This window comes from Mastacembelus armatus, chromosome 1, assembly GCF_900324485.2.
Source record: "Mastacembelus armatus chromosome 1, fMasArm1.2, whole genome shotgun sequence".
Taxonomy (NCBI): Eukaryota; Metazoa; Chordata; class Actinopteri; order Synbranchiformes; family Mastacembelidae; genus Mastacembelus; species Mastacembelus armatus.
In genome coordinates, this window is record NC_046633.1 from 15,965,501 (window position 1) to 15,979,808 (window position 14,308).

The 14,308-nt window shown below is 43.4% G+C and overlaps 1 protein-coding gene across 1 annotated transcript in view; it reads left to right on the plus strand.

The window, feature by feature from the left end:
* Positions 1-14,223, plus strand: part of maml3 (mastermind-like transcriptional coactivator 3) — a 96,429-nt gene extending 82,206 nt beyond the window's left edge. The window contains exons 4-6 of the mRNA XM_026303607.1: positions 6,905-7,168; positions 8,706-8,784; positions 10,186-14,223. Of these exons, the coding sequence (XP_026159392.1) occupies positions 6,905-7,168; positions 8,706-8,784; positions 10,186-11,300 (1,458 nt within the window). The 3' untranslated portion in view covers positions 11,301-14,223. The remainder of the gene's footprint in view (positions 1-6,904; positions 7,169-8,705; positions 8,785-10,185) is intronic.
* Positions 14,224-14,308: the final 85 nt, after the last annotated feature.

Here is a 14,308-nt window from a genome sequence, read left to right on the forward strand (position 1 = left end):
GTTTATCTTTATTTTTAAATGTGTGTGTATATTGTGACTTTATGAAAAAGCACATTGAGAGCCACTGTAGAGGAGTCTATTTCCTTGTATGTGAAAACTTACCTGGCAATAAATGCAATCTCTTTTTTGATTCATACACACAAACACTGTGTGTGCTCAATATCAGCTTTTCGAGTCCAGCTGCACACATTTGTCACAGGACTCTCCCCTTTCCTGTCCACCTCTCCAAAACCCACTTGGGGGGGTAAAAAAATGCCAAACCTAGTATTAACATGCACAAATCCTTCCAAATAAATGGAGCCCTACAGTAAATTTCAGAAATAGGTTTACTGTGATCTCAGTCAGAGTTTGGAGGAAAATAGTCAGTTGGAGTCTGAGTTACGTGGTTTATGACTGTGGTCTGGAACCAAGGAATGCTTTGAAGCATGACTTTTGATGGGAAAAAGATCACCCAAAAAGAAGTTCACGTGCATTATCAGATGCTGCCCTCCTCTAACACACACACACATCCTGTGGGTTACTCTCATTGTATGGGGAGAGTGGCAGGGTGAAGAGGTCAGAGGTTTTAGGGGAAGCAGGCCATATACACTCTAGTTAAAACATGATCATAGGGTCCATGAAATGACCTGTACTTTTCTGAAGGGGATGTTTTGAAGCCTGGTTAGTACACTCTGTGACCTTGTCTGCTGTAGAATCTAGAAAATACATTTTTTGAATCCTGGGTGGAGCTGTGGTGAAGTCAGCATGTAGAAACCAACAGCATGTAGGCTGAGCAGCCTGTCAGTCAAGGCAGTCGAAATCTGTAATATCCACTAATGGAACAGTGAATTACAGTGGAGACAGATAATATTTATGTGCATGTGAACAAACCTGCTTGTGTACAGTAATAAGTCATTTAGGGACTATTAAGGGACAGGTTTTACAAATTATGTTGGCTATAAATATATGACGCAGCGTTAGTCTGAATTGCAGTATGTATATACAAATTAAATGAATCAGTAGGGTGTTTGTGTGGTAAATTGTGATTTTAAGAATTTCATGCTACATAGCTGCAAACAACCATGAGCTGACATACCAGGTTGTGGGTGGCATCCTGTGCGTGCAGAGAAATCCCTTGGTTAAGCATGGTGCCTCCAAACAGCATTCATGCAGCAGGTATTCATTTACTTAAATAGATCCACTTCTGCATGTCTGTGTGCATTTCACAGCACTTCTCCATGGTATCAAGTTAGTTCAGTCATGGTTAAAGGATGATCCTGGGAAAAAAAAAACAGTAAGCCAGGCAGTTGTTTTTGAGGTTGTGAGGGGAATTTTGCAGTGTATGTTTTGCTTTGACATTGCCCCTTAGATTGTGTGTCTGTGTGTGTCTAGTGTGTAGATGGAGGAGATTCTGAAATAGGCCAGTTAGGGTTTAGAGCAGAGATGTTACAGATTAAACAGACCTCTGTGGGGAGCAAGACTCCTCTCCAGCAGTTTAAATATAACCCTCTTCAGGGAGAAACTGTGTAAGTGTGTGTGTGTGTGTGTGTGTGTGTGTTTAAAGAGGTGGGGTTAAGGATGTTGGGTGGATGTGTTCTACACATGAAACACATGTGGGTAAGACTCAAACCCTTGGCTTCACACTTCCATGTCACCTTGTTCCTGTGTGTGTGTGTGTGTGTGTGTGTGTGTGTGTGTGTGTGTGTGTGTGTGTGTCCATGTCTTTCTGTGGTTGTGCGGACACATTTTACTCTGATACCATGCTTACGTGGACATTTTGGTTTGTGAGGATATTTGGCTAGTCCTCACAACTTCAAATGTTTTTTTGAGGGTTAGGGGAAGACTTGGTTTTAGGGTTAAGGTTAGAATTAGATGTGGGCTAGGGTTAGAGTAAGGGTTAGTGTTAGGCATTTAGTTGTGATGGTTAGGGTCTAGGAATACATTATGTCTGATTGTCCTCACAACTATAGTGAGACATGACTCTGTGTGTGTGTGCGTGTGTGTGTGTGTGTGTGAGTGTCAAAGTGATGTCTTCCTTACCTTTGGTGCTGTGGGGATGGGTTAATACTGTGAGGTCTGGCTCCACCATCTGCTCAGGGTTATTGTGTTTGTGTTTTTTTTTTGTTTTGTTTTGTTTTTTTTTAATCTACATCTGGATCCGTCAGCAGGTGCTGCTGACCATGTTCTCTAATGCACAACTTTCTTGTTTTTTTTTTTTATTGGTACAGAATTCTGTAGCTTCATATTGACCAGATTAACGCAGACACACACACACGCATGTTGTCCTTTGCCCCGTGTATGGTGACTCACATGTATGAGGGGAACACACAAAGAATGCTAACTAACTGGGATGACTGCCTGTGCCAGGTTACAGCAGTAGATGAGCACACTGCAGTCACATATCTGCAATCAAGCAAAGTGTAAATTGGTCCATCAGATTGTTGATACACATCAGTGTAACAGCAGCTAAGTGACCATGGTGAAGTCCTGCAAACTCGTGCCAACACTTAAAATCAGTTGTCACTGCTTAACTGGTGATACTGTCTGACTTAAGATCATGTCCTTTTTTCTTGGTCTAGCACTGGAGGTCGCAAAACTAAGCTTGCTCTTAAATGCTAGTGTGCACACACACATGCACACAGATATGTGAGGCATCAAATAGTGGACCACTTTGCTCAATAACCGGTCTTTATCCTGTGTAACCACAGCTCCGAACTAGGACAACACACAGTGAGGAGCAGGTTGACATTGAGTGTATTGCTTCAGGAGACTTTGGCTACTGAAGGTACACCCACTCACACAGTCCAGTGGAGAGTAAATGTGGTGTGATCATTTAGGTACATATAGGTGTTTTAGTCCTGTCTCTCTGCTGGAGGTTTGAAGCTTCCATGCTGTGCATACTGGAGCAAGTCTGACTTCCTAATAAGCTGCGATGTCACAGAATTATCTCACACAGCATCAAATGTGAGGATGCCATGATGCTTTTCTTGGTCATCATAGCTCAAGCATGTTTATGTGTGTGATTTAAAGTGAGTGCAGAGAAATCTTCCCATTTTAGCAGATAAATATGAGCCTTTTAGTGTCCAACTCTGCACATGCATCATTCTGCACAGTTGAGCTCAAAGATATAAACAAGCAAAACATATTTTCAGCTGAGGAGTGGAATATTATTATTTGTGAGATATTTGTTAGAACAGATGCAAGAAACGAGCAACCAGTTTGACTTTTCATATGCACACAGTACTTCTGCTCAAAACACACATCACCAGAGGGGTCAGTTCAAGGTCAACCAGTGTGAGGCTCAAGGATGTGCAGGCATTGACGTGCTCTTGCTGTGAAAGAGATCAGACCTGTGACGCTGAAGCTTGACACGTTAACCAGACACACCATGCACCTGTACTAAATCTACTGATATGTCTGCCACTGCTCCAGCTTTACTCCTGATCTGAAACAGAATCAAAAAATGATGTGGGCAGATGCAAGTCCTGTTCACTTTCTCAGTCTGACTGCAGCCAGAGTCCAAACCTAAGCTGCCCTAATGAAGCATCTCCCTCACTCAGTCTGCTTCCTCTCTTTAACTGTTCCTGCTCTCCTCCTCCTCTTCACACTCCGTCCTCCTCCTCCTCTTCAACTCCTCTTACACAAGAGGGTGACAGATGTGAGCCACTCTGGAGAGCGCACAAACACCGAGCACTCTGCTGCCAGGCGCTGCTTATGTTTCTCTTAATGCCTTGTTTCACTGAAAGGCCTCACTACAGCCTTCTACAGCCTCGCATAGTGCTGTAGTAGTCTGTTTGTCTTTTTTGAATGCAGATGCATGTATTTAACTGTGTGTGTGTGTATGTGTATGTGTATGTGTATGTATATGTATATGTGTGTGTGTGTTATTTCATAGCAACTAGTCCAGGCTTTAATCCTACTGCTATGTGGGCACCATGGGAGCAAGTTATTTCACCCCAGCCAGGATGCCGATACACCTTTACAACACACACACACACACACACACACACACACAATGTACAGTTGACAGTAAACACACATTTGTGCTGCATGAGACACAGGAATGAAATGGACAGCCTCTCCTCTTCTCTCTCACTTAGGCACATGCACACACACATTTCCGCTCAATAATGTAATCACCCAGGCTCTCCATGCCTCCTAACCCAATAAGTCTGACAGCCTCCACACACACACACGCACACACACACGCACACACACACACCACACATATCCAACCTGTGATACAGTCACCTCTCCTTCCGCTTCAAGATCTGTTCCCTTTTTACTTTTTCATATCCTTCTCACTACAACGTTGCTGGTAACTTAACAGTAGGTGCTGCGGTTTCAGACTCACAGTTTGCGGTAGTTAGTGGCTAATCTTCATGTCTCGTTAGCCGCTAATTCATTTCTGTTGAACAGCAGTGAATTTGAGGACCAACTCATGATGGTGCAAGGTGCCAAAATGAAGCATCAGGGGAGGGACAGAGAATCAGCAGCAACGGCGAAGAGGATTCAGTCGACAGAGCTTAAAGAGAGCAGATGATCTTTGTTCCATTATTTAACTGGATTCATGAGTTAGGACAGAGCGGACAGAGAGAATGAACAATGGGCTTATGAAGGGTTTAAAGAAAGTCACAGAAGTGCCAGATAATTAAGTGTCTTTGTGCACATACTGTATGTGTGACTTGCTTGGGTCTGCCTGGCATTGCGGATGTTTGACCAGACCTCCAAGCGCCATCTGCTCCTTCACCACAGCAACTGTTGCCAGGGTACCTGCTCTCCTCTCCTCCCCTCTGTCCTACCTTTTACTCCTCCTCTTTTGGCTTGTCACCTCTTCACTTCCTCTTGTTCCTTCTCTTCCTTTTCTCAGCCTGCTCTCGTGCCTTCCTTCTTTCCTTGCACATGCGCTTTTCCTTTCAGTTAATTTCATTTGCTTTTTCATTGTAAAGAGGATACCTGCTTTCTATTCAGTAAGCTTTATTGGCGTGACATTTAATTCATTTTTTATTAGCAACGCTTCAGCACACTTCTAATAGCACTCAAATAATACTGCTACTGCATCTAATTCATGTGTTCTTTCTAATCTTTTAGCCCATGTCTTTTTTTGCATCTTTATTTACCAGTACATACCGTATACATACAGTACTTTTCTGACATTACTGCCACTTCTCTCCTGCAACACACACACACACACACACACACACACACACACACACACACACATACCACTAAAATTCGTAATTCTTTCCTCTCCTCTTTCCTTTGTAATCTACCTTTCTTCTGTTCCCTTGTACTCCCTGGCAATTGAGCGGACATGACTCAGGGCCTCCTGTCTACAGAGAGAGAGAGAATCAGAGAAAGAGTGGAGAAGTTTGATGGTGGGGTGTTTAGAGAGAAGGGAAGAAAAGAGGTGGAGTAAGTGGGGGAGAGGGAGAGATCGTAGATCAGAACCGTCATGATTGAGCCATCTGCTGAGAGGAGGCCAGTGAGGAATCACACATACACACAAACACAGACACATACGCACACAGAAATGCTTGAAGATCACCACTGCCACCTGTTGGTCACTTCCTGAAACTGCGCCTCTCTTTCCCCTCTCCTCTTTTGTATCGGCCGACTGCCCTGCTGCCATCCAGCAGGAACATGCCAGCCGGAGATGAGACACGTAGCTCTGAACATTGATCAGTCTGGCTGTCTGGTGAGCCAGTCTTAAGCAGCTGATTCTGTTTGCTCCACAGGGTGTTTTTGTGCTCTAATATATGAGGTTTATCTCCACCTAACTCCTTTCTAAGAAGAGCGCAGCCTCAATACAGATTATGAGGCTTTGGCTCTTTCAAAACATATTCAGGATGGTGGTCTGTTATAGTCTCCAGCCAACGCTATGATTCGCTGCTGTAATCCTGATTTTCTGTTTCATTCTTGCCCTGCAGTGAAATGTGATTTGTTGTACACTGTCTGCTCCTTTGTGTAGCTGTGGGTGACTGTGTGTTGTAGTATTTTTTTCGGTCCAAACACTCTTTCTTCTCCTCTCAGGTCTTTTCTCCCTCTTGTTGCCGGCGAGTCTAAACGATGTCCACTCTCGTTGAGCTGTCTAACGTTTAATAGATTCATAAATGCTCCCCACCCATTGGCCAGAGCAGGCCATTTCATCCTATTACAGATTAGCATATGGCTGAGTGGAGGAGGAAGTGCTCTTTATATGCTAATGAGGAGCTAATGTATGCAGTCAGGAACAACCAGTAGTTGGGAGGACTCAGGGTGGCCCAGTGTGCTGAATCTTGAGGCTTTCTCTATCTTTCTCTTGTTTTTCACCATCATTTGCAGACACCTGGACTGTGTCTTTGTTAGGTGGGATACAACATAATGCTTGGCTGCAACGTTAAACCTAAAACAAACGTGTAAAGGTGTCACGGTAGATGCCTACAACACTGGGAATGTAGTGAATATTCGGGGGCTAATAACATCTGTCTACCACCGCCTTTAAGGTGCAGTAATTAATACATTGTGTCACTCCTTTTACATTTTAAATCCATACAAAAAACTGAAGTGTGAAAAGAAAATTTGCTATTTTACAGGTAGTTACATGCTGGACCTCCATGCTGTGAGAGACTCCAGAAAGTTATAGTTATATAAGGTGCTAAGTATTGAGCTAGTACTGAGTATTGAGTAAGCAGATTTTGGTGCCTTTTGGCAGATCCAGGTTAGCAGTTTTATGTTAAACTAAACTAACCCAGTGCTGGCTATAGCCTTACAGTATATTAGACAGACAATACAGTGGTCCCAGTGTTCCCATCTCACTCACTGGAAGAAAGCAAATACGCCTGTTTCCCAAAATGCAGAACTCTTGATTTAACTTGCTCTACTGATAATTGATTAACCTATTACTTTAGAATCCATTTGACAGTGTCCCCTCCTCTCTGTGCAGGATCAAGGTGTGGTAGGAATGTCACGACCACCGGGGGCCATTCCTGCTCCTCACCCTCCTGGGGGTGTGGCCACAGGGGTGGTCCCCAATCAGGGGTCCGGTCCACCTCCCGGCTATGTTGGGAACCAGCAGCAGGCAGCCATGATGAAACAGATGATGGCGATGGAGCAGGAGAAGAGGGTGCAGATGCACATGATGGAGCAGCAGAAACAGCAGCTTTTTAGAGAACAGAGACAACAGCAGCAGCAACTACTGGCTGAACAGGTGAGGTTTTTCAGTCAGTGTACTCATACCATAAGGTTAGTGTGGCTGAGCAGTGATGAAAAAGCCGGAAGGCCTGTTTTATTTATCAGTCATGCATTAAATAATCTTTTGTGTGTGCATTGCTTGTTCAAATATCCCTGTATGTTTGTCTGAGCGTGCAGCTCTAACAAGAACAGCTCATCATCTCTTCTTTCCTACTGTTGTCTGGTCACATGTATAATTACCCTCAACCAGCCCCCTCTTCACTACTTCCTTTTCATCTCCACAATGTGTGTGTGTCTGCATGTGTATGTGTGTGTTTTTGCCACATACCTCCTGCTGTGATAATGTGGTGTTTTCTTTTTATTTCTCTCTCTGTGAGGGAATCAAGTGTTAAAGAGTTGCGAACTTTGAAGTCACCACCCACTATGTTGGTTTTAATTGGATCTGCAAAAGCATACACATACACATGAGTATAGGTGTCTGGAGGGAGACATATCCTGCTGGGGTTTAGTGTATGTTGTTAACTGAATATCATTTCTTTGTTTAAATGAGCAACACCTTCCCCTGTCCAGACACACATTCTGCAGCTGTCTTTTATTCTGAAATCCCTTGTTTCATGTTCTTGTAGGAGGAGAGCATCATGCAAATACACCAATCTAACCCATCGTACCAAAACATCTGTTTCACTTCTGCTATACCAACACATCTGCCTCACTGCTGCTGTACCACCATCTGACTAACCTCCGTTATTCCAACATCTGTTTAATGTAGTAAACATCTGTCTCACCTTTATTATACTAAGCATCTGTCTCACCTCTGCCAAAGTCTCACCACGCATGTTTATGACTATTATTTATATTGCTGATTGTAAATCCTTAGTTTTTCATTCTGTAATGGATCATTTTGTGTAGATATCAAAACCACAGACATCTCACACATCCTTACAGTTCAAACTGTAAGAATATGAACATTCAGTTCATATTGTGCCTCGTTTGCATGTTTTTGCATTCTTATAAAACAAAAAACTTATTTTACTTATTTTACTTACAAATTGCTCTGTTTTCAGAAATGTAATTAATCAATTTCTCTGACAGGTCACCCTTTAATTGAATATATCTTTAATTTAATATATTACTCAAATAAAGTATTGTGGACCAAAATACCATCTTGACTGACATGATGTTGTTAGTAGCGCAGTACAGTCCCTGCATACAGACTATTCATGAGTCATGATTTTCATGCTAAGCTTGTGAGGTTGTTACACCTGATAATATCCATTATTGAGAAGGAAAGAATTTCATCATTATTACATTAAAATAACTAAACACTGAAAACTGCAAACCATTTAACGTTTGGTGCCTTCTTTCTCTCAGTATATGTACTGCAACACTTTCAATCTGGAAATGAAATCACTTTTGTCCAACTGTTTTTACAGTCAGGTGTGGCCCTGCCTTCGCTTGTATCCTGTGATGAAACCATCCAGAATTCATGAAATATGTATGAGACAGTTTCAACCTACACTCTTAACAATTTGTGTATGTGTGTGTTATTGTAGCTCCAACAGCAGCAGCATCTCCCCAGACAGATGGCCCAGGGCCAGAGGAATCCATACCCCCAAGTCAATCAGTACCAAGGTGAGAAACACAAACACTTGCATTCACTTCAGCTGTGCAACAATGTGCGTTATGCATGCAAAAAACACAATTGTCTTTTTTTTTTTTTAATTGATTTTCTCACAAGACCTGACCTAGATTCTTTAGTATTTTATTGATGATCACATTAGCAAATTGATTTTTAATAAATTGAGTTTAGAGCATCCAGATTGTCCAGACACAGAATGCTTACAATCACACATGCTTACTTCTTACTATCTGCAATAGCATGGTATACATGGTAGAATGCCAAGATATGTAGACATTTAACAGATTTTACAGTTCACTCTGCCATATTCAGACACACAAACACATAAAAGCATGTATGCAAACAGCAACGCTGACTGAACATCACCCTGAAACCAGACCTCGTCCACACTGTCTGTCTCTGTCAGATACATCAGTTGGCGCTCAGATGCTCTTCAGCCTCTCACTGTCTCTCACCCCCATCTCTCTATATATCTCTTTCCCTCTCTCTCTCTCTCTCTCTCTCTCCAAAAAAAAAACAACAAAAAAAAAAACAAAGTATTCCAGCTCTGCCTGTTACCACGGCAACTTGTCTGTCCTGGATCCCCCAGAGTTCCGGTGAAGTCAAAGAGATGGATGAGAGGAGGGAAGTGGTTGAGAGGGGGGAGGCAATAAAAAAAATAGGTGGATGGTCTGGTAGGTAGAAGGAGAGGCTGGGAAGAAAGACAGAAAGTGAGAGGGATAGACGAGTGGGTGAGAGGGTGATGGAGAGATGAAGAAAATACAGAGGGGGAGGAGGAGAGTCAAGTCGAAAGCCATTTATAGCTATCAGAGCCTGACTGCAAGTCTAAGAGATAATGTGGAGAGGAAGACAGGACTTCAGCATGAAACTGTGGCCTAGAAATGCCTCGTAGTTCAACTATCCTATATCTGCTATAGCATCACCATCAGAACATATTTGTCATCACAAAATTTTCTTTTACATACATACTGTATATAACTAAGATGTGCACATAACAGATGTGACTGTTTAACAGTGTGTCACTCCCTACTTACCTAAGAGCCTGGTTTGTGTGATCCTCTTTGTTCTTACTCTGTTCCAGTTCCAGTCTGACCTGTAAGGTGAGGGATTAGTGGAATGATGTCAGAAGTGGGTTTATTAGAGGATTTAATGGCATTTCCACACTATCAGAAGTCCTCAGTTCTGCCACAAGCAACCCACTTTTAGGAAAAAGTAGAGACGAAGTGTCGGTTCTTTGACTTAGTTTTGTTTTACTGTGGTGGGATTTGAACTAAACTGGGGGAGAAGTATTAGTTTCTAGTGTAAACAGGTTGTCACAGAGTAGAAATCTTTGCCTTTGCACTGACTTATTGGATCAGTTTTATGTGCCAACTCCTCTGGTTCTTCTCTCCTAGGCCCTCCACAGGAGTTGGCGTCAAGGAATCAGGCTCTCCAAAACATTCGGGCCGCCCGTCTCCTACAGCAGCAGCAGCAGAACCAGCAGCAGGTGGTCCAGATGAGTTCTGTTCAGGGCCAGGGGGGCCCTGTGGGACCCCAAACAGACATGGGATTGCCCTACGGCAACCAGGGGTCCAACCAGGGTTCCTTGTATGGGCTCAACCCCTCCATGAGCCAAATGATCCACCAGCAGCAGCACCAGAGCCAAAGTGTCCAAGCCTCCATGGGTCTTCCACCACAGCACAACCCTGCTGGAGGGCCGCCCCGGCAGGCAAGTGTGGGTCCTGGTGTCACAGGCATGCCCGGAGGCCCGGGAGGTGGTGGAGCTGGAGGGTATGGGGGGCAAGGGATGTTAATGAACTCCATGACCCAGCAACCCCTCAAAGGTCCTCCCAATGCCAAAGCCCAAGCACAGAGACTGCAAAGCATGCTAGGAGCAGGAGGAGGTGGTGGAGGAATGACAGCAGGTGGCTGGTCGCAGCACCAAGGACAGAGTCTGCAAGCCATGGGGGGAGGAGTTGGAAGGACTACAGGAGGAGGGGGAGGAGACATGGTGGGGTTCAGCTCGGCCCAGAGTTATGGGATGCAGCCGGGTCAACCCCCACGCATGGCCAAGCAACACTTTCAGGGCCCAGGTCAGGGGATGAGTCAGGGGATGAGCCAGGGGATGGACCCCAGGGTGGGTAACCCAGCGGCAGGTATGGGCAGCCCAATGATGGGCGCTCATATGGGCAGTCAGCCCAGGACCAACCAGCCCCGGCCCATGGTCATGAACCAAGGAATGAACCAAGGGGTGCTGGGCCAGGGGATGACTGGGATGGGGGGTTTCGGGCCAGGCCCTGGGGGGCCAGGAATAGGAGCAGGGGGAGGAGGAGGTGGACCCTACGGGCCAGGGGGAGTTGGGGTTGGAGGTCAGCCACAGGGCTACCAGAGGACAGCCAATCAGGACATGTCATCCTATGGATATGGGGGCGGGCCCTCAGGGGGAGGAGCCTTCGGATTAGGCGATGGCTCAGGAGCGGAGCTGGACTCAAGTGATGGTTGGATGGAGGAGTTTTTCCCGAGCCAATAGCCAACGGGGAAACTGAAGAGGGTTTTTACTGGATGAACTAAATATTAAAGAAGGACAAACGGTAACATCTGAGAAAGTAAAACAAAAAGGTTGACACAATGTGGACTGGCATGTTTTTGTTTTGTAAAACATGAACAAGGTTATAAAAGAGTTCTTGTATGTGTGTGTGTGTGTTTGAGAGAGCGATCATTATGTCTCGTGCATATTAATGAAAAACCAATATAGAGATTAAGAGGTGTGTTTCATTACTTTCCCTTTTTTCTCCATGGAATGAATTTTTCTCATGTTCCATTGTTTGAAAGCGAGCCCCGTTTACACCGCAGCGCTTTGAGCCCAAGCTTCGGCAGAGGCTGATTGAACACCACAGACTGATGAAGGGGAAAGAAGAAGAGTTGTACTTAAGATAGCAATTTATTTGTGTTTGTGCCACCCAGCCCAGTGCTTCAGATCTCTCAACTATGTGAGGAGCTGAAGGGAGTAGAAAGCACTCTCAGCATTCCCCCCATGTACACACACACACAGCACAGAAATCTGTTTCCCTCACACTCTCTCATCCTCTTCCTCTCTTCTCTCTTCAGACTCGTTCCTGGCTCTCAACACTCCTTTCTCTTGTGAACATCACAACACAACAAATGATGTTCCTTTATGGTGCCACACAAGTGCACTCTGCCCTCTAGTGCTTTTGCTAAGCAACTGACCTTGGTGGCATTTTGGGGGGGGTTTCATTTCCTCTGTGCATGGCTGTGGATATTGAGTAAGCATATAGAGGAAGAAGAGTGAAAAGCAGAGAAACAGGGAGAGAATAGGCAGCTAAAGCAAGCACTTGGACTCAGAAACTTTCACAGACACATGTATATATACAAACCAACAAAGAGCCCAGGGGAAAGGTTGGATGTGTGAGAGGCAGCTAACAGAGCTAATATTACATTAAAACCTTCTGCCTGTGTGATATAAACCACGTGACATGCATCAGCCTGACGCAAAGCAAAACGAATGCTGGGCAACGAATGTATCCAAGCACCTCAAGTGACTTCTTTATTTTTTAAGGAAAAAAAAAAAACACTCAATGAAAGCCCAACCACATTGTTTTCTTTGTTTCTGTGTTTTCTCTCTAACAATGATGCTGGATGTGTCTTGGTCAATTAAAATGAAAAGAAAAAAAAAAGAAATTAGCCTTCTTTTAGTTTGTGTTGTCTTTTGAAAATCTGTTTGTCCTCCCATTGCAGCATAGGCTTCCCTTCCATTGTGATACAGCTGGTTGTCAGTCACCATAGCCCTGTTGTACATCGTGGCTTCTCTTGTGCCGCAGCTATGAAACGCCCTCTTCCCAAACTAGAACATGACTGTGCTATACTGTAACACTACTGTGAAGACATACGAGTTGTCCCTTCCCAGCGCTTTACTAGGAAAGTGAACCACTGCTAAGCCTTGAGTTTGTTTTATAGACCTTAGAGAAACTTCAGACAGCCGATCAGACTTAAAGGGTGATGACGTTTAGAGCCAGTTAGCATAAAAACAACAAGTGCTTCCACTGAAATCAGTGTCTCCCCGTCTAGTAAACTGTAGACTATACTCCACTGCTTTCATTCACCTTCAGGCCTGTGTGCTCTTTTGCCCTGATTTTTGAGTAATAAATATGTATCCGATAGGTTTTGATGCAGTAGTCGTTGGTAACATAACACCTTACTTCTCTAACTGTCTTGTGATCTTAGTTTAAAGCGTGTCTGTACATGCATACTTTGTATTTAGCTCATCAGAGTGAAAGTCTTGAGGACAATGCTATAATCAACAAACCAAAAAGCCTTCTTCTCTGTAAACTAACTCCTTGCCATCAATGCATTTGTTCTCATGGTTGTTGGTGTTGTATAATCCAACCCTTTAAATACAAACTTCAACCATCACACCCATTGTCCTGTAAGCGTTGCACCACCCATGGATGAGGTTCTGTAGTTTGGTTTTTCTCGTGTTTGGGGAATAGAAGTCCTCCGCTGTGTGGAGTCTGAAGGTCAGGGGTAGACATGTTGTAGGGTTGTACCATTCCCCAGTTTTATCAGGGGCAGATAATATCTTGGATTTTTTTGAGCCTTCCATGTGCAGAAAAGCATCGGAGCGCTCTCCTGCTCATGCTTCCAAAAACCTACCAAAACCCTACCAAAACCAATCCAGTACTCCAGGGAGGCTCAAAGATTAATCCTGAGTGTTCGACCAGTGAAATGGAGGCAGTGTGTATGAAAACACCTGAGGTTTCCCTCTCCAAACAGGAGAAATACTTCTGGGTCAGTGTTAAGGTCACAGCCCATGTGACTTTTTTTGTCTTCTTCAAAGTGAGGGGTCATGGTATGGTCTGAAATGCCTTCAGGAAGAGAAAGGAAGCTTCCTCCAAATATTATGTACCGGGACCAAGTCTGTAGACGACATTTTAAGAAAAATTGTTGTTGATGTTTTTTGTTTTATTTTATTTGTTTTTTTTTTTGTTTGTTTGTTTGTTTTTTTTACTGGTGCTCACATATATGTGATTATGAGAAAAAGTATATAAAAGATAATGGCTATTTGTAAATATGTTTTTACAGGTTTAAATACATCAGATAATACAGTCTCTACTCTGTAAAGAATTTACTGTTTGTTGGAAAATAGAGAAGTATTTTTATTTTGAAGTTTTTTGGTTCCATTTTTAACCCATGAGCTATGCCATTGCACTTCAGACAATGTCTTACTACTAATTTGTATTGTAAACCTCCTCTCTTTTTTGGATTATTTTTCATTTATTGTTTTTTAGTTTGAGATTTGACTCTGTTCTTAAGCAGTGCTTATTTCTTTTTATCCTGTACAGAATTCTGAAATGTTAACAGAAGAGAATTACAAAAGACTTTTTTTTTTTTTTTTTTGGGTTTCTTTTTCAAAAAGATACAATAAAGAGAGAATGTTCTCGCTGATCATATTAAATCTAGGTTTCTGTCGTTCATTTGTTAGTGCAGCTTCCAACACCAACAAAATACTATATAGTAAAA